The sequence below is a fragment of the Musa acuminata genome, chromosome BXJ2-2 (genome assembly GCF_036884655.1).
Source record: "Musa acuminata AAA Group cultivar baxijiao chromosome BXJ2-2, Cavendish_Baxijiao_AAA, whole genome shotgun sequence".
NCBI lineage: Eukaryota > Viridiplantae > Streptophyta > Magnoliopsida > Zingiberales > Musaceae > Musa > Musa acuminata.
This window is the reverse complement of record NC_088339.1, coordinates 31,118,432-31,140,044: the sequence shown is the minus strand read 5'-3', so window position 1 is coordinate 31,140,044 and position 21,613 is coordinate 31,118,432. Positions and strand designations below refer to the sequence as shown.

The window sequence follows — 21,613 nt, the reverse complement described above, 5'->3', positions numbered from 1 at the left end:
TTAAAAAGTGGTTTAATGTGAACAAGAATTTTTATATTGATCAAGGTTTGTAATTTCATGCGCTGATAGCATACCAATCAGGGCTCGGACAAGTATCGTACCAGTCTGTGCAGTGTACCTAAAAGAAAAAGAAAAGACAAAAAGTCTGGTACATTGCCTGTACCACCTTATAGTGCGAGGTACAAGCCTTATATCATATACGCCACTCAGTTTACTCTGGTCCACATACCGGTGCGCTGTCGTATCGACCGTGATTTTGATCAATTTGTATAATATGACCTGTTAATGGCTTTAATGTTCATAAAATAACTATATTCTGAAATTGCAACATGTTCTATTTTCAATGATGTGGATGGCTTACATTGCAACAATCGGTGACAAGCAGTAAATGTGACGCTTCCACAGAATAGAAAATGCAACAGAAGCAGAATCTGCAACTATAGTCATAAGGTTCTCATTTTATCTTTCATTTTTATCATGATTTCCCTCTTCTCTTTTCTCTCATTCTGCTCCACGCCTCCTCCCTTCATTTTTGTCATTTCAGGCTATCAAATAGGTTATAATATGTCAATTTTGGCCAACTCCAGTTAAGTTCAATTAGTTCTAGTTGACTCCAATTGTTTTTTTACTGTAAGGACAAAAACAGGCCACAATATAATCAGCCTTGCACAATAAGGATAAGGATTAAGCTTATGGGTACTGAATCAGCTAATAACATGAATTATGGATAGACATGCCTTGCATGTGTTAGAACCAGTCAAGCACTCATGTCCAACCAAGCTAATCCTTTTTCATTAATATTAGTAAAAGATACTTCAATACTATTGCAGTACTTAAACAGTTGATATTTAAAAAGGAAAATTATCTTTAAATGTTTCACATTTGTGATTAAAGGTAAGGAAAGTATCACTGTATGAGATAACAACATTTTAAACATGATGAAGCAAAGAAGTGCACCTGAATATAGTGGACTAGGGCAGAATTCTCATCCTTCTCATTCAAGACTTCAATGGGGTAATAGTAACATAAACCTCGCTCAAGTTTTATGACTCTGTTCGTCAGATGCTGTGATGGGAAAAGTGGTTTGCACTTGGGATGAGTAGACTTGAACAATATATCTTCAATATGCTGAACTATTGAATCTGCTTCATTTGGCTCAATGTTTCCTGCAATAGTTAACATGGAACAAGAAAATTACATGGTACAACTTTTAAGTTCACTTATTCAGCAATGCTAACCTGCAATATAGAATTCTAAGAAGGTCTTCTCCAGCATGGTGGTTGAGAATTGTGCAAGATGATTTGCTTCAAGATGTGGTAGGACTTCAAGTTTATCACTCCAAGGCCAGGTTTGGTCCTCTAGTAACAATGAACAATGGTACAATGCTTGCTTATATGGCTGTTGAAACTTAAAATTTTGATACTCCTTGATAACAGATTCCTGATTAATATATAAAAAAGACAAGTTTTGTTGGGGAACAATCGAGTGACTAAATCAGCTATGACATAAACCACAAAGGTGTAAACTTTATCATTTACTGAAATAGCATGAAAGATGAAAATAGAAGCAAGAAAGAAATATGAGAGAAAATGGATCTTTTTGCATAAAATTATTCAATGATCATCTAAAATATGTTAGTAACAATTATATTTGATAAAAAAACTATCAGCACCTTTTTAATTAGCAGTTACATGTACACTTATGGTAAAAAGATTTTGAATATTCAGGACATTTTAAGGGAAAACATGCAAGGAAACCAATGAGAATCTTATAGAATAACAGTAGTGAAACAATCTTGTTGAAAATTTATTATTTTTCAACATTATAGAACTGTCCAACTTATTTCACTAAAAACATGAAAAACAAAAGAGAGAACAAAGAATAGAAGATGTGTTTCAAAGGCACATAGAATCCCCAAAATTAGTCAGTATTCTCTGTGCAACATCAATTCTCCATTCTAAGAGGTTTATAATCAACTTCTCAATAGTGAAGTCAGCAGAAGTTATACCTTCTCAAAAGATACACTTATCCTTTGCTTTCCAAATCTCTTAGAATATGAAAGTAACAACCCATCCCAGGTAAACTTGTGACTTGGCTTCATTTTTATTCTTCTCCAATTAAACACCAGCTTCTTTAGCTTTAAAGGGGTAACACACATTCTAAGTTCTGGCAGGAGCGCTTCTTTCATGATGCAAACTAGGTAAACAATCTATCTCATTCATGCATACCCGCAAATCACAAGTTGCACCAGACCTTAAGCATTTCTTAACCACCATATATACAGAATGGATTTTCCTTTCAAAGCAGTCAATATGAATTACATAGCCTTGGTTGAAGCAATGCATTGAAAGGATTTCACGAAAAGTACAAACTCCTGCAGAGCTAAGAAATTTATACAACGATGCAGTACTGAACTCTCCCAAAGTTGCAATTTCCAATGGATGCATTCCATATCCTTCGAGAGAAGCACATTCTTTAAACTATTTGAATGCATGAGAATCCACTGAATTGCCCTTCCTCCATGTACAAGGACAATTGATGGCACTTTTACCCCACAAGCTAAAAACTAACATGTCTAATTCTTAGCTGACAATGGTGTTTGAAGGATAGGCACCATATGCCAAGGCACCGCAACTGAGATACATCCATCTCTATCCGAGTGCCAGTAAAATAGGGAAACTATTGCAATGATTGAAGGCAAACCAAATCAGAACCCAATGTCATAGTCCACAAGGCTCCAAAAATGGGAGAATTGGGATTGTCATCCATGTTTTTCCACAAAGGCTTCATTTTTCTGATATACTTATTTCAAAAAGCAAAGGAGATTTCTGCCATAGATTACCCTTCCTAGTCATTAGCCAAAAGAGCTTGATTGAATTCCTTTATACTGAGAACTCTTAAGCACCCCAAGCCTGCTGATTCAATGGATCAAGAGACAAACATTATCCGACCTTGACTACCTCCATATCCTTCCACGAAGTTCTCATAATTTTGTTTAGGGCAAAGGAAAGCCAATTTGGAAGTTTGCATGTCAATAAAAAATGAGGTGGCAGGCCACACAGAATAGAGTTGACAAACACAAGCCTCCCCGCAAAAGATAGATGTTGACATTTCTAACCTGATAGTTTACTTTCAAACTTCTTAACATTAGGCTGCCAACAAATCTGAATAAAAGAAAATTCAAAAAAAGAAAGCCATGGTATTAGATGGGATATGAGGGATGACAAAATAGCAAAAATGCCAACTTCCAACATCTGGTGTAATCATCACCAACGTAAACGTCATTAGCCAAGAAACGATACATCATCCACAAAGTGCAGAGATGAACTTGTTCCTAGTCTAGGCTTGGGGAATTTTCTGAAATTAATTCAAGCTTCTTTGAAAAATGCAATGTATCCAACAATAAACATGGATGCCCAAGACGATAAATAGAGGATATTTACTTTTGTTTCTTGCAAAAGTTATAATTTCAGTGTCTTTATTAAAGATGTAAAAGAAACTAGATTGTGTTCATAAAGATCTGAGATGTCTTTCTAATCAGTGCCTTTGCCTGAAATTCAAGCTCTGAATATTGCCATCTAGGCTAATCTTGGACATAGCTTAGATTTGCTTGGTATTGGCAGTGTTTTTGGCTTCGTTTTCTGATTTTGTAAAACTAGCTAGCATTATAGGTTGAGTGGTCATCGCATGGAGGGGAAAGTGGCTAACACAACCCCATTTTTGTATGCCACTGTTATGAATTCGGCTGATGGCCTTGTGGCAAAAACATCAATTGTCTCAGCACCCTGAAACCCCTAGGTGGCACAGTATGGGGCATCAGTTATAAGTCCGAGAGGTGATGCAATGTCTTAGTATGCTATGCAAGCTTTCAGTTCAACGAAAGTGATAGTGAACATTGGGCCTGCACTGACCTTCGAGACCCCATTGTATGTGATCGTGCAGCCTGTTTGTGACAGCTTTTATCACAATTTCTTGCCCTTCTTGTGTGCAACGGTGATATATTTCTTGCACATTCACGTTTATAACATTCTTCTCTATACAGCTCCTCAATGTATTGCACAAGGTTAAGATCTAGGCTAACCATTGCGAGGTGTCGCATGAGTGTCATATCCCTCGGGCAATTCCATCTAAGGACGTGTAGAGTGGCATTGTAGTGTTTCAAACAAAGATTGAATTGCCACGAAGAGACAACATGATAAAACTAATATTGTTGTACAAAAGGGGCAATAGGCTTGCACAACCATTCCAAAGAAAAAGGTCGACTCATGCCAAAACAAACAAAGCAGCTCAAAAGGAGTTTGGTAAACAAAACCCCTCTCATGCAGAAGTGGCATACCCTGGAGGACAACCTGAACGACATAGAAGCCACAAAGAAAGGATGGGTGGATTGAAGATGTAGCTCGACATCTCAACATTGTCAACTGAAATTTGGTGAAACCTACGAAAGCAAGATGTGCTTTACAAAGTGCTGGATCAATTAGAGACCAAGTTAAAAGGTTGGTGGATGACTTGAAAGAGTCCATGCAATACTTTCGAGAGCAAGAGAAATAATGATTGGAAACCAAGTTAAACGGTTGACGGATGACTTGAAGGAATGTCTCGTGACCATCTCTAGAGTGAGGGCCCTTGAACCATAGAGCTACGACGATGGTCAAGATGCCAAGGAGCTAGAGAACTCTCTTTAATATGGACCAATACTTTAGTGATCTAACCAAAATCGAAGGATTCTAAGGTATCGTTAGCAATAATATATCTAAGTTGTCATGCACCCACTGGGAGATGCAACTGGAAGTTGATGACAAAGTACACAGTTCATCACGCGAGAAAAGTTTAGGCAACTTCCCCAGACCTTGATCAGGATACGTGAATTCTATGTTAGACATTCAAGACATGTATGACGTAAACAAACAATCCTGCTTCCTAAACGGTCTAAAACCGAAGTGGAGTGGCAGTGTTAAAATGTCCATGAGCTAGCAGGTGCAATCATTGAAGCAAAGAACCCATTGTAGAAGGGCTCTTTACAAGCTTCCAAATGGAAGGATTTAAAGAAGGCACTCCAGTGGGACCTGATCTATCTAGAAGTAATATCCTGAAGTCCAACAAATATCTTTTATGCATTGAACATCATCAAAAAATGGTATACCTGCAGCGAAAGGAGGCACTCAATGCCCTTATGACTTTTTCTGGTCAAAGGAAAAGGGTGAAGCAAAGGCGAAATCCCTTGTCTCGAAAAGGTCGTGCTTGAGTAGCAACAACTACTCATCGCCAAGACAACGCATGGGAGTGGTGCATTTGCTAAATGCATTCCAAGGACAAGTCTGGGAGAAGGCTACGCAAAAGCCAAAGGAGAAGGCTAACTCTTCAAGCTTGAGTGATGGGGTCAAACAATGACGAATGATCATCATAAAGACATCATATGGGAGCAATGCAATTGCTGAATCAGTCTAAGCCAATGCCGAAGGAGGAAAAGGCACATGACAACCTATAGATGTTCGTGGACAAACTGAATGGGAAGGCGACTCGTGCATTGATGGACACCGGAGCCACATATGAGATTTGATTAAATTTGATATTTAATTGTATAAACTCAAATCCAATTATTGTTTGGGTATATGCAGCAGAAAGCTTACCACTACAGAATGAGGCAAGAGATCACCACGTTCATCTTGTTTGATCCCCGAGACCATCAAGCAAGAGCAATAAGGATCACAACTCTAGTGCACTGCATTAACCATGCTTGCCACACTTGCATTTGCATGCGGTGCTTCGTCCCACACAACTCTAATGAGGTTATAAATTCTATAATATTATTGCACCAACAAAACATGGTTTACCAGTTCCAGATGTCACCAAAGTAGTTCCATGCATGAGGCCTGCAGACATGGTACATTGATATACAATAGAATAACATCAAGGACCTTGACCCACCTCCCATAGATCTATGAAGATCCATTACATGATAGGAACATCTACGAAATCATATTTAACAACAAATTTAGTATGCTTAGAACTTGTTCATGTATGCTTGTATTCTTTAGATACAACTTGTCATCCTTGTATACATGTTCTGATTCATTATTATTGTTTTCCATACTCAAACCACTTAAATTTAGTGACTCAAATGTTGCTCTGTATTTTTGGTTGTATGTGACTTAAATTTAGTTTCCATGCTCAAACAGCAGGAACCATAGCCATTGACTGGTACGGGCAGTAGATGAGATTTTAAACTTTTTGTAACAAGGATCAATGTACAAATTTACAAAAGGAGCTTTAATTTTATAAATTTAGCAAAATTTGAGTCAACTCCAACATAACAATTTTTTCAACTAGGTAGTAAAATTTGGCATAACATACATCATTGCCCAACATCAAAGAAAAAGAGACTGATGAGAATGGACATGATAAGACAACATGGTCCAATCCATCCTCTCAGGTATGTGGTGAATTGAGGGGAAGGAAATTGTAATGGAGAATCAGGAGATTGAACACTTATGTAAGGCCAGAGACGCCAAATTAACATTTAATTTTTCTAATTTCATTTTAAAAAAATGAAGGGCTCATGGATGAATTTCCGATTCGTTCCTTAACTAGAATAGCACATGAGAACTTTCAATTTCTCTATGATTTATTAATGGTCTTCCGCCTCTAATTTTTCTAGCTATTTTATAAAGTTCTTGAGTTTTCTTTTTTTTGAACTGCTTGGTGTTTAAGTTCGAACATGGTTAAAATATAGGTTAAGAAAGCTACACTGTACAACATTAAGCACAATGTATCCATTATTAAATCTCATGAATTAACATATGATACGATTCTACAAAGTAGTAACATATTTTCTCGGTTTATTAATCTTGAAAAATGTATGATATTAGAATTTAAGAATTTTCTCACGGTCTGTAAATTTTGAAATGAAATATAGTTATTGTAATGAACAAGGTTCGCAATACCGTACCGTACCGGTATTTCGACCTGGGATCGGTACCGGTATGATACGGTATACCGAGCGGTACACTCAGGTGTACCGAGCGGTATACCCAGGTGTGCCGAGTACTGTAGCAGTGCTACAGTGCACTCGGACCGGTAACAACCGGTCCGTGTACCGACAACCTATCGGACCGGTATGTACCGCCCATACCGGGCGGTACGGTTCGGTACGGCAGACCCTGGTAATGAAATTAGAGATCAGTTAAAATGCACTAGTAATTTGCCGAGTACCTAGTAAATAAGTAAATTTTCAGTGGGTTTTTCAACCTCCATGTGAATCTAAACTGTAAAGACCATGTATTATACTCACTTCGGTAGCTTCCAAGTGACAAAAATGAATGATATCAGAATGTGAAAATTTTACTAATTAGTTATCACAAAGAAATTAGTAGCTTAACCAAAAAAGGAGTTATTGCAACGTAACCAATTTTTAAGTAGTAACTAGGTACTATAACTTACCTTGATCACAGAAAATCTGTCAGGTTTCACTTCAAACTGCTCAATTCTACCAACTATAGTTTCTAAGAGGATCCTCATTTTGTCATTATAACCAAGTACAATCACCTACAGAATTAATAAACCATGTTAGCTTATATATAACAGTAAGCTCATGAAAATGTATCTCTAATCATAGCTCAGACCAAATACTGTAAAAAATATTCTTGACAGCGAAAGAAGAATAAAGAAAATGTTCAAGATTTATTCAGAACTAGACTTGAAGAACAAACATTATGCAAATTATTTATCATATATCATCAGACCAGTAAGCCATTGACAGCGTCAAGAACAGCGTACAATTGTCACTCATATATAAGTTCAGAAATTTAGAAAAATAAACTAAAATTAAAATTTCCCTGACCCAGTCAACTTCAAATCTGGACCAGAAAAGGTGTACTAAAAGTTTAAAAGTATAGAATGATTCATACTGATCCACCACCAAAATAGCAACATTCTCTAATAATCATTATAAGAAGAAATCTAATAATGATAAAAAATAACTTGAGCAATATTCAAGTGAGCACAATTTCACTTAAAACACAGAGCACACTAAATACAAGTTTAAAGAATCCAAGATTTAATACAGTAAATCAAACTTTAGTATAAAATGTAAAATATCACTTCCCATTATATAGCAAAAATGGAAACCTTATAAGAAGAAAAGCTCCCTTCTAGTATAAAAGGGCTGGAGAGGGGAGCATTCACAGAGGAGGAAGAGAGAAAGGAAGCAGAGAAAGATTGTCTCGTAAAACACCAGCTGCAGCACGGGTCAGAGTATAGGATTATTAGAGACCACTGGCTTAGGTTATAAAATATTTCAAGTTGGATGATTAAGAATCAAATGGCCAATGATGATGTTTTCCCTAATCAAAGAAAATATAATAATTATTCAGTTTGGTTCAGCCAATGATTTAAAAAAGCACTCGGGCGCTCGCCTAGGACCTTGGGCGAGGCAAGGCGAGGCCCAAGCGCCTCATATATGGGTTAGGTGGCACGCTTCAATAAGGCACCGCTTGGGCGCTCGCCCAAGCCTAGGCGTCGGGTGCTTCAGGCGAGCGCCCGGTTGATATAAGGCAACCAGGTTCAATTAAATGTGCATTAGTTGGTTCTCGAACCAACTAACGTACGCAATTACCTCAAAACCTATGCGCGATCCCGACTCCCAACCCTAGTGTGCGCTTACTCCCCCTGCCTCTACCGTCGACGATTTCTCCCTATGCCTCCATCGCCGATGATTTCTCCCACTGCCTCCGAGTCTTCCTCTGTCGCTGACCAAGTCTCCTCAGCTTCCGCTGCTGTCTGCAACTCCGCTGCTGCTGCTTCTCACCGCTGCTTCTCTTCTGAGTTATGACTTCTCACCGTTTGTTTCACTAGGTGATTTTTTTTATCCCTTTTAATAGTTAGACTCTACCCGTCTAACTGCTGTTAACAATAAATAATATACTGTTAACAATAGATTATTAATTACCACACAAAATAATGTTTATTTATTAGATTAATAATTTTTAAAGTGCCTCGCTTCGCTCGGGCAAACGCCTAGCGCCTCGGCCATTTTGAGACCTTGGCGTCTAACGCTTTTTAAATCACTGGGTTCGGCTTTAGTGGTTTCTTTCCATTCTTTTCTTGACACAATGGATGAAAACCTAGCCAAAGTCATTCAGTTGCACATCTTTTGACCTGAAACTAGACCTATCAGCCTAATAAACCAAGCTGAACCAAACCAAACACCCCAGTAATTATTCAAATGCTGATCTAGTTTTAGACTTTTAGTTACCTGTTTGATCAATGTGGTACTCACAGCATAGTCTACCAATCTATATTGCCCAGAATCAATGAATAAGACATACATGCCAATATCGATCTTTCCTCTAAAACGGCAAAAAGGCCCTCAAAGCAGGTGGCACTTAGTAAATTGGAGTATAGTTTGCAAGAGAAAGGATCACAGGGAGATTGGAAATTATGAATCTCAAGGATTTCAGTATGCTTTTTTAGGAAAATATGGGTAGAGATTTGCCATTAATGTTATCATTCCTCAGAAGGAATAGTAATTGATTAATACTTTTAAAGTAGGCCTCTGTTTGGTAATTCCTTGTCAAAAGATCAATTCTCTATGATTGGAAAGAAATTATTTCCTGTAATTAGGCTTTTCCATAGATTTGTCCTCAGCAATGGTCAGCCCATCCAGTTCTGGTGTGATTCCTATCTTGACTTTTGAATGAAATGAAAAGTTAATACACTTCTTCCCAATTAATGCAACAGAAATCATCAGGCAGTTGGACGCCAAAGAACCTATATAAAGGTCACAGCAGAATGATCTCATAGCACATACCATAGAAATAAAACATACACTGCCAAATGGACACAGCTGAAACAGAGCCAAGGCTTTCTTTTTGTGACGTAAAATTCAGAGACAAGACTTGAGACCTCATAAAAGCAAATAATCAAATTAATATTAATTAGAAGTTAGATCTATTACATGCCAATAAATTTGGCAAAACATAGCCGACACAACTGAGTACTCATAGCAATTCAATATTAGAGATAAATAACTAGCAAATTAGTTCATCAATAAAAAAATTGTATAAATCACTAAGATAACAACAGAGGCATCGATTGAAATTGACCTCAAATCCAGTACCCGTGTCGCATATTGCATAATAAAGACCAGCAACTTGGGCATCATATGCTGAAATTAAGGATAAGCTCATATGTTAAATCTGATATTTAGGGCTAAAACATAATTCAAGAAATGACATTAAATATGACCAAGCAACTCAAAATTGAAATACATTTTGTAAAATTGAACTGAAAACATGAATAAGAAATTCTAGGCAATTGAGAAGCCAAAAGACTTACAACAGATGATTATGAAATGCATTTGCTTCTATAAGAATTATCATTACCAATAACTAACAAATGAAAATAGAGGGGTATACTCAAATTAAATTTGCAAGCACTCCCAACTAAAATAGATCCGATCTTGAAGAAACCTGCAATTTACACTTCAGTAGAATTCTTTGGATGGACAGTGGTGACTTCTAAGGCAAAAACTTGAAGGCAAGCACTGGTAAAAATCTCTGACAAAGCTTCAGTTCCATTGTTAGTGGACCCCACTTTGGCATGCAGTTAGGTAGGATGTTTAAGAAAGTTTTTTTCCGAAATTGCCTCCATTTAGAATTATTTCCCACTCTAACCTCAAATAAAATGCAAGACTCGCCTCAAGTTTTTCCAGCCTGGCATGTTGGGCAATCCACACCATAATTGATGGCCAAGTTCTAAATCCCAGGTATCAGACCTGTACCTATTTATGGTCAGACCAGCATACCGATAAATGGTACACTAGTTTGTACCATGATACCAAGAAGAAAGTGGAAAGGAGGGTAAAGGAGAAGGAGACAGCAAATAGGAATAGGAGAAGTACAGAGAAACCAGGCCAGCCAATGACAGTGGTCGGGAGGTCTAGCACTAATGCGAGGTCTGAGGAGAAAAGGGTACTCTGCATCATCTGGGAGATAAATGCAAAGGAAAAAACTCACCGTTTAAAACTTATGACCCACAGTCTGTTTTAATTAAAAAAATAAAAAAGACCAAACCAGACCACCCAAAAAAGGAGGTGTTCCATGATCTGGTCCATGCCCAGACCAAATGTGAGTTCCTTGATTCATGGTGGTTACACAGCTTGACAAATTTGTCAATTTAAAGAATGCTTAATGCTCTTGAATGAGAGTTCATTTGGGACATTTCTGTACACCCAAATGAAGTGGGAAGAGAAGGCTCAAAATGAAGTGCCAGTTGAACTGTCTGACAAGTAGCGGCTCAAGTTATGCAAAGCAGTTTATTACAAAGTATGCAACTACTAAAGAGTGAGCCTTAAAGCTCAGGAGAGTTGTTTATAACCTTAAACCTTTTAACTGACCCTCAACGCCTCAACCACCCATTTACTCTCTCTCTCTCTCTCTCTCTCTCTCTCTCTCTAAAATTTTGAAAAACAAAATTGCACCAAGTCCTCGTTTACATTCCTACCAAAGACCATGCTCATCAACATTATTTTTAATTTTCAAACAATGCTCCATATTCTACAAAAAGGAATCAATTAATCTTCCAATCAGTTTAGAGACAGACATATACATGGATCGGCTTGTTAGCACAAAATCAGCTAGCACCGGAGAAGAATTGCTAGACTTCCATCCAACTCAAGTTTCCAAAACAAGAGCTGTCATACCATGAGTGGGGTGTCCAAGCTCAGAAGGATATGTAAATAAGATAGTTGAAGCTCAATAGTTTACAATTTAGAATGCTTCTAGGTTCTTGCTGTGAGCCTTCTCTCATCCCATATAAACTGCTTTGCATTTGGAAAAACTAATGAAAAGCCCTGAAGACAATTCCAAGAGAAAAAGCAATAGCCTTTAAACCCCTTAAAACGTGTTCAGCTACAATACATAGCAACAAAGTCCCTTTGACAAACTGCATAACTGGAAAGTTGCTACTTAATTCAAAGTGTAAGATCCACTTTGTAGAGACCCCACAAGCATATCAACCATAAGAATGAAAAGAATAGGAAAGAAAGGATCTCAATGTGGCAACAACCAGCAGCCTTTCCCAGACCACTATTGACCAAATGAAACTAGAACTGTTTAGCATATCAGATCTATTCAATCCCTCTGCCCATGTAAAATTTGTTCTCACTGTAAACAAACTAAACCATTAGGCCATCCAAATAAGTATGGCCAAGATATCTACACCGCTTTGGATGTGTGACAATTAATAAGTAGAATGTAAGAAAAAATAAGCTTCAAGGTCTAATAAACTTATAATAAAAAAGTACATAAATGTAAATATTTAAAAGAAAGGCCGCTCGGTGCACGGGGTTCTTCCTATTGCAGGATTTGGAGAGGGTATATACATGCAACTTTACCCCAATAAGTAGAGAGGTTGTTTTCACGACTCAGCCCCTAGTCATCCAGGTCCCTCTGGAGCAAATTTACTACTATACAAAGTCTCACGCTTAAATGTAGAACAGTTTAATTATTCCAAATGCACGAGCTTACCATATTCATTCAGATAATCCATTAGCAACCTTGTAAATATATCAGTAAGAACTTCAGCTTCAGGAGAGAGGTTTGACTGTGGGCAGTTAAAATCAATTCTGATGTAAGCTTTAGGTGCAGAAAACATGGTATCAGGTTTATACCACAATCTTGAGCAACGTGACTTCCTTAACAGAACTGGAAATTTGACCTGATAAATACAAACATTAACATTCCTTCAAAAAAAAAAAACAGATCAATGATTTGTTAAAAGATTAATAGAGTTAAAGTGGCGGTACCTTCTCTTGAACATTTTTTATTTCCAAATCAGATGGAATGAATATATTTGGTTTTGGAAGTTGTAGATTCACATTAGGAGCTTTTGTTATCCATTGCTACAAAAAGGAGACCAAAAAAAACAGCAATTATTCCTTGAAGCAAAACCAACTTGGAATTTCATAATGCACTCAGTGGGAAGAAAAGCAACGATACGAAATGATAGCAAAATTGTTAAGCAGCCACAAAATCAAACCTTGATAGTAGATGATGTGACCTTTTCAACACTATAAGGCGTACCATACCATGGTTCAACTGAGTCTGTATGCTCCTCGAATGTTTTAGATTCCCAGAATATTCTGGAAAAAAGTTCAATCTATCTATCATTAGGGAATGTTAAATACTCTAATGATAATGTTACTGCAATAGGCAACAGCAAGAACAAAGTACAACATAACCTGAAGAATATGTGCCTACGGAGAGGAGAAACTTACATTAGATCAAGCTATGATCCAGGTTTTAAGTATTTTATATGACAATTGTGTCATTCATTGCTGGCATTCCACACAGTATAGGGTGCTTGTGGCACTCAAAGGAATGGAAAAAGAAAAGAAAAAGGCACAGGAAAAAAGAAAGAAACTCAGATAATGAAACTTTTCAAGTCCTCGAATGCGGCATGCTTCATAAGTGCAGTAACAAATTGAGAGACAGAAATTCACATACAGCATGCTTCCAATCCCATCCACAAATAACAGCCAGAAACAAATTGGACAGCAGCTTCCTAAGTCCAGTAGAACAAGAATATAAGCCATACTCCCTTGAAAAAATGCTGAAAGCAAACTTCAACATTCGGGCAAAGATTCGCTAGATTATTGGGAAAAATGCTAAAAGCAAACTTTCACGTAATGCAGTCAAGGTGTTCAATGCATGTACATGACACCTTTTGATTCTTGTTTTCCATTGTTTTCGGTGTTTTTGTGTTTTCTCGTAGACATGTACAGGACAAAAAGTACTATCGTCAGCCCCATTATGCTTTGTCAAAAGTGTTTTTGCATTTTGTTTCCATCATATAAAACTCAAAAACGTTTTTGGTTGTGCAGCATCGCGCAAAGGGAAAAATAGCCAAAAAGAGCCTCATTCTCATGTGCCACGAGCTGATTTCTGGCTAACGACTTTGCAGTGCGAAACTTCAGACATCTCAGCACCTTGGAACCCCCTGGGTGGAACCGGGGCGGATGGAGCCTTGGGTATATATTTGAGGGATGATGCCATGTCTTTAGTGTGCTCACTTTATGTTCGACGAAAGTACTAGGTGAACATTGGGCCTGCATCCACTTCCGGAACTCCTTTCGTGTGTGCTCGTTCAACCAACTTTCGAGAACTTTTTGTGCCTAATAAAAGCTTGTTGTTTTATGTTGCTTGTGATCCTGATTATCTTGCCTTTTTTGTGCATGACGAAAGCATATTATCCACACGTTTGCATTGCTAACCTTTTCTTCTCTGTGCACATCCTTTGTGGACTGCACGATGTTAAGCTATAGGCTGACCCTTGCGGACGAATATTGCTTGGGTATCACACGTCTTGGCAATCCCAGCTAAAAATGTGACAGTTCAAGCAAAGATTCACTAGATAAATGAGTGGAATACAGACTGAATGAAAATATATCTCAATGTCCTATCAGAAGCACTCGATGGATCAGCTTCGACATCACATCAAAAAAATGTCTGTGGCAATATAGTGGAATAGATCAATAAGTTTGGTGAATTGATACATGTGTGACAGTTAAGAAACAAGTTGTCAAATTATCTCATGATTTCTAACAAAACTAAGACCTAAAATTATGAAAGTTCTGATCCTACATGTTGTACACTTACCAAAACATGCTACAGTGCCTTTAGAACATGTGCCATTTCCTAGGGTGGCTAGTGTGCTGAGAAAGACAAGGGTTTGCATCATGCAGGTCATATAGAATGACAAAGCCTCTCAAAACCACAAATACAACACCACCATAATTTAGGTTAGCAACCAACTAGAGCTCTCCCAATACAACAAAGGGCAAGCCGTTACATTAAATAAAATAATTGTAAAGATAGAGAGAAAAGATGAAGAAAAAGAGAGGACTTACAAAGCGATCATTGTCAACAACTTCAGCTCTACCACTAAGGCCTTCAAGACCTTTACTTTAGTTGTACTAATATGGCCTATAAGACTAATCCTCCCCTCTCCTATTTCTATACATGTTATGATTAAAGAGTGGCATAAATTCATAAAAGTTGAGGGATGGGAAGTTGTCTCCACATCCCTACAAAATCCCCTGTTACAAGACTTGACACTTCAATATTAGGAGTGTTATCAAGGTAACACTTATCCAAACATAAACAACACCACAATTGTGACTCTTGGACTCTAAATTAGAACTATAAGAGCCTTTTTAGTAGTGCCTTTGATACAAGGATTCAAATCTCGACCATATTATTCGGCACAAACTGGTATTTACTGGTCTGACCAAGTGGACTACCAGACTAGTAGACCTAGAAAACTCCTGCTAAAAGAAGTCAGTCCTATTAAGAATAAGAGTAGTCCCAATTGGTTTTAACCAAAAGTGGTTCAGTGTCACCTAAATAAAAAAGGTCTCTTTTCTTCCGCCTAGAATTGGGTCGCATTATAATATCACGTGGGGCCCAACTACCATCAAATCAAGTGCATAGTTGGGCATGCTGATGATGGAGATTGCCATCAGAAATTGGATGCTGACAATGAGTACACACCATCTGGCCCACTAAAATAGTCCAGTCTGACCTAAATAAAAAAGGTCATCTTTTCTTCCGGCTACGATTGGGCTGCATTACAATATCAAGTGGGGCCCAAGACCAACACATTCCGAGTTGGGCATGCTGATGATGCAGATAGCCATTGCAAAATTGGACGCTAACTATCAATACACACCAACTTGCCCACTAAAATACATTGGCGTTCATTAAAAATGAAGGTTGGCCCAATAATCAAAAACAAACTTTTAGAAAGAATGGATTTATCTTCACTGAAAAAGGTGTCTCATAAGCTAAAGAAGTGATCTTTGACTGCCAAGATCAAATATGAAAATCAAATTGTCATTTTGGAACTCGGATACTCAGACCACTTAGTAGTAACCCCTTCAAATCTTCAAGATGGTCCAACCATGGTTGTCTGATACCAGAATAGGAATAATTGATCCCAAAATTGATCAGATCTGAGTTAGGTAGGATTTGCATCATACTAAATAATAATGGCTTTTTCGACATGCTCATGAACCATTTTCATTAGGACCAACACGTCTAAACATGAGGAACAAAAATTGTGCTAAACCCATCCGAGTGACTAAGGGCAATAAACACTAACAAAAATCACAAACATAAAAGTATTGCATGTGTCAAATTAGAATTATTTTTCAAGATTGCATGCCAGTTGGAGGGAGTAGTTTACACTCCAATGACTATGAAGTTCAAGATTACTTAAATTCCCTTCACTTAAACATTTCTTATTATTTGTTCTGGAGATATTTACATCAATTTAAAAATATGGTTAAGGGGAAAAAGAAAGCATTCTTTCTCATCTGATTGCTCCTCTCCTTCTGTCTCCTTCGCTAACTCTGGTCATTCCTCCCCTCTGCCACCTCATCTCCCTCAAACAGCCCTTCTCTCTCCACTCCTCTAGCATGTCATTCTCTCTCCGCTTTCTCTTTCTCCGATAACCTCTCCTTGTGTCTTCCCTCACCTTCTATCTATCTCTTCCTCTTGTAATTCTAATTCCTTTACCATCAACCGCTCCTCTCCCTCCAAAAAGGTCTCCCTCTAGGAAGGAATTCAATTTAACTACAGGAACCATACCAATCCATCACTGGACTGATACAGGTGTGGTCCTATCCGGCATACCATGAGTCGATACACAGGAACATAAAGCAATAGTGTCATTCCCTCTCCACTTTCTCTCTCTCTGATAACCTCCCCTTGTGTCTTCCCTCACCTTCTATCTATCTCTTCCTTTTGTAATTCCTTTACCATCAACCACTCCTCTCCCTCCAACAAGGTCTCCCTCTAGCAAGGAATTCAATTTAACTACAGGAACCATACCAATCCATCACTGGAATGATACAGGGGTGGTCCTATCCGGCATACCATAAGTCGATACACAGGAACATAATGCAATACTGTTGGGGAAAGGAGAGGACAGAAGGAAGAAGGAAGCGCAAGAAGGAAGAAGAGGAAGAATAAAGGAAAAGGGAGAAGAGGAGGAAGGAGCCGGCGACAGCCGCACAAACAGCGCACAACTAGCTTGCTTGCGGCAATTAATAAACTTACAGCTCCTTGCAAGGAGTTGCTACGTGCCCTAATAACAGGTTTAAAGAAAAAATGTTATTAATATGTAGCAAAACAGATTGAATCACCGAGTTTTGAGCAGTCTGCCTCACATTGATGTTCGGACTGGTAAATAACAAAAACATATTGAACCAAGCGAAACTAAGGACCCTACCCATTGGTCCACTTATCTTCCTCTGGTCATTTTCACTCCTACAGTTACTTCTCCGTTGCTCTTCTTTGTCAGTGTACTTCATCATATTAATGTAAGTTTCACTTTGATGATCTCGCATAACACTTTTATATTATATGTTTACCTTGACAATTATGTTGGATAAACTATTTCATGTTGTTATAACAATTTATTTGGGTTTGACTAATCTAAGTATTTAAATTTTAGTATTTTACCAAGTGCTATTTAATTTGAATAAATATTTATGTTTATAATGTTGGTTTATGTTATTTTTTAATCTAATTCTATATACTGAGGTTTTGTTTTCATTTATGAATAAGATTGTTCTATTTTTATTATTTTTATATTTTAAGGTTTCTTAATATTTTCTAATACTACATATAATTTTGAATTGTTCTAAATATTTTAAATTATAATTTAATTAACATATGATTCAACCAGTCACCCAATGATCAGGTTGCTTTCATGTTTGGTTCTAATAAGTAATAACTGTATGCTTGAAGCTATATTTCATGTGGCTTATGTAACTGGAGAAATTCCGAGTAAAAGATAGTTCAAAGAGTACAAACAAGTATAAACCATGGAATGCTTTATTTCAAATATGTAACAGAATATATGTAGCGGCATATATTTGTGTCCTCATCAAGGCATTGAGTCTTTGATTATAACATAAAAAGTTCCATGTGGCTCTAAAATATGAATTCCACATGCATGTAACTAAGAAAATGATCATCCAAAATCACAAATGTCATGCTGCTTATGTAACTAGAGAAATGACACAATAGGAGGTTGATCAAAGAGGACAACTAGATGTAGACACTATGGAATGCTTTATTTCATGCATGTAACAGAAAACATGTATTTCCACATATATGTACTCTAACAAAGTCATTGAGCCTCAGATAATAATTCAACACTAAAAAGCTAAAATTATACCTGATATTTTCTGGAGTCAACTCATCCAATATCTTCTGAATTGCGCTTGGGACAAACTTTGATGGCAATGATGAGGCAACTAACCAATCCTCAGGTGGAAATATCTGCATAAATGTGAAAAAACTGGGAAAGATCTCAATCCATACTTCAGTCATCAAACATTAGTAAATATTACAACACTTGACAGGAAAAACAATGAAAAGAATTCAAGCTGCAAACCCTACAACATGTCACAGACCATTAAGTGGAAATGTTCATTCTAAGAAACAATGCAAGTGATGCATTAGATGTTGGCAATCAGATTATATATGAAATAAAAGCTTTTACAATCTTATATGAGAATTGGAAAAGTTCCCCCATTTTTCCTTCCAGAGCTACCTTTGTAGTGAAATCTTTCCAGAGTTATGCAACCATATAAAACCAAATACGAGCCATGTCATGCATGCTTCATGGTTGAGTGGATATTGATATGTACAAAGCTACACAACAAAAGATTATCTTGGTCATGCTTCCTCCTTCCTCCTCCCTCCCCTACATCATCCTCCTCTTCCACCTTTCTCTTCCTCCTCCCCTTCCTCCACCAACGCCTCTTCTTCCTTCCTCTTCCTCCTACCTCCACCACCTCCTCCTCCTTCTTCCTCCTCTTCCTCCTCCTTCCTCCTCTTCCTCCATTGTCTCCTCTTCTTCCTTCCTCTTCCTCCGCCACCTCTTCTTCTTCCTTCCACTTCTGTACATATCGATGCATTGTATTGTCACGGACAAGTATATAGACTGGGTGTTCAATATAATGTTTCTGTATATCCGGGTCAGTTCGGTTTTGCTCATGTCTTAGATGGCATATAGAGGGCTTGGCAACCCCATTTTGATTGACCTTTGTAGTCGGTTCAGTCTTGCACTCCTAAAGGCAAACCTATCCAAAAACAGGCCATCCAAGTAGCCATTTTGAATATTTTCTGGGCATGCAGAGCAGTGCAAAATGTCAGTCATCTCAACACCCTAAAGCTACTTGGGTGGCACAAGGCTGGTAGTATCTAGAGCTAGTTAATTACCTAGTTTAGCAAAGGTGTCATGGGGGCACTTGCGGGGACTTTTGGCCATAATAGATTGCCTTGGACCCTCAATTGTACAATCGTTCAGAGCTTTTGAGAAGTCTATCTATGTATTTTGCATTGTTTATCAAGTGTTTACCAAAATGTTTGTCTGTGTGATCCCGAGGTAAACGTTTCTTCTTACCTGTCTTCTCATTTATATTCCTTAGGAGACCCTAAGAGGTTACAGAGAAGCTGACCCTTTGCGGACAAACACACAAGGGTGTCGTACGACTTAGGCAAAACCAACTAAGTCTGTGACCAGTATGTCAATACATCGGTACCAATCAATACGTACCAATTCGGCCTGGTGCTAGACCACGATATGAAATTGCAATCCTTAATCAGCACTAGATCGAGATTTTCAATTTTAATTTGTGGTTTACCTCTATGCGGGGCAACGTCGCCTCTCTTCTCAGGCGACATCACCGAGGTGACGTCGCAGATAAAAAAAAAAAATTACGACGTTGCAGGGTAAAAATATAAAATAGCAACGTCACCCGAGTCGACGTCACAGATAAAAAAAATTTGCAAGCGACGTTGCTCGAGAACAGAAGAAAAAAAAATAATCTTCGCATCTCTCTGCCCCACGACACTGATGCCTCTTCTCCGGTGCACAAATGAGAAGTCGCCTACAGACGAGGAGAGTGGCGATCTCCAGGTTCTCCCTTTTTTTTCCTATTTATTTCTTCCCCTTCTCCCTCTTCTTTCTTCTCCCTCGGTCACCATCGACGATAACGCCTCAATCGACGACGATAACGACTCAATTGTCGACAATAACGCCTCAATCAGCGGTACCGCTCGATAGCAGGCGGTCCGTGTACCGGCCTACTGACGGACCGGTATGTACCGCCCTATACGTACCGCTCGGTACGGGCGGTAGCATTCGGTATTGCAAACCTTGCTTAAAAGTTAAAACAACCTTAGACTATCTTGTGACCCATTGTGAAGCTCAGGTTTATAAAAACATATTATGAAATAGAACAATAAAATACTATTTCTTAATTTATAAAAGATGTAATTTCACATTTCACGGATTAATGTTCATCGGAACTCCCAATGTCAGTTGGCTATTGGAAAACAAACGATCAATGTTCCAACCTTTACAACAGAACAAAAGAAGGGAGAAGATAAATGAAAAGAAACAAAAATCAAAAATAGAGAGGGCACAGACTATTACGGTTAGAAAGGGCAAATCTATCTTTAACCACTCCATTCAGATAGAGGCTACAAAAGGAGCCAAAAATTCCATTTGTTGGTGAAAAATCAGAATGCATGTATGTAGACATGCACATTCACAGGCTAATTAGGATATGAAATGGTAAAATATATTTTTAGTCACTCTGTTCACAGGGCAGCTACAAAATGAGTAAAAAGCTTCAACCAATGGCATCAAATTGGAATGCATATATATAGACATGCACGTGAACACACCAATGCAGTCACACACATACAACAACAGACACACATAAAACAAATTTGCAAGGTATCAATTATTGGCCAAAATGAACATGCATAGACACATGTATGTATGTGCATGGTTTCAATTATTGAATGAAAATCTCATTCAAAAGAACAATAAGAACCCAAAAAATGAGGTTCCCAGCAGAACAATGTATTTTATATGGGCTTCGCTTTCTCAGATTAAACTGTAAATCTTTTTTAACAACTAAATAAGAACATAAAAATTAGTTTCGTTGATGACTTTTTTCAAACCAAACAAATAAAATAACTAAACTATGATTTGGTCTATTCCTTCATACACTGGCTAGGTTTCATTCGACTCTAGGTAGTCCACAAATATGACAACTCAAGACACGGCCAACATGATTCATATCCCTGTTTGGATGACAGCAGCAATGTTGGAGACTAGCGAGAAGAAGAAACAGGTTTCCAGACACATAGAGAACCCTCACTTTTTAACAAATCAACAATTGCATGATTTCTTTAATCCGGTGAGGAAACTGAAGAAAATAAATGGTCACTGGAGGTCAGCAAGATATAAAACAAACGAGATAATGTTTTTTTTTGTTATATGACTTCTTTCTCCTGGCAGAACACTGGCCATGCCAAGTGCCAACACATACCACAGTTCAGCATGCTGACATGTTGTGTTCCAACAGTCAACCAAAACCTGCCATGCTGTCCGAATCATAAACCTTGTATTCATGTACATGCATAACCTTTTTGAACTTCAAGCATCTTGAATATACATAGAACCTCAGTATTTTACCACCACTTTTGGCTAAAGAGATATGAACCCTGGCTTTGATAACAAA

The 21,613-nt window shown here is 37.8% G+C and overlaps 1 protein-coding gene across 1 annotated transcript in view; it reads right to left on the bottom strand.

The window, feature by feature from the left end:
- The window catches only part of LOC135584055 (insulin-degrading enzyme-like 1, peroxisomal), a 48,892-nt gene that overhangs the window by 8,098 nt on the left and 19,181 nt on the right, over nucleotides 1-21,613 (bottom strand). Inside the window, exons 14-21 of the mRNA XM_009390174.3 lie at nucleotides 18,247-18,350; nucleotides 13,039-13,141; nucleotides 12,806-12,901; nucleotides 12,528-12,717; nucleotides 10,104-10,165; nucleotides 7,441-7,545; nucleotides 1,239-1,440; nucleotides 958-1,166 (exon numbers count right to left, since the gene is read on the bottom strand). Of these exons, the coding sequence (XP_009388449.2) occupies nucleotides 958-1,166; nucleotides 1,239-1,440; nucleotides 7,441-7,545; nucleotides 10,104-10,165; nucleotides 12,528-12,717; nucleotides 12,806-12,901; nucleotides 13,039-13,141; nucleotides 18,247-18,350 (1,071 nt within the window). The remainder of the gene's footprint in view (nucleotides 1-957; nucleotides 1,167-1,238; nucleotides 1,441-7,440; nucleotides 7,546-10,103; nucleotides 10,166-12,527; nucleotides 12,718-12,805; nucleotides 12,902-13,038; nucleotides 13,142-18,246; nucleotides 18,351-21,613) is intronic.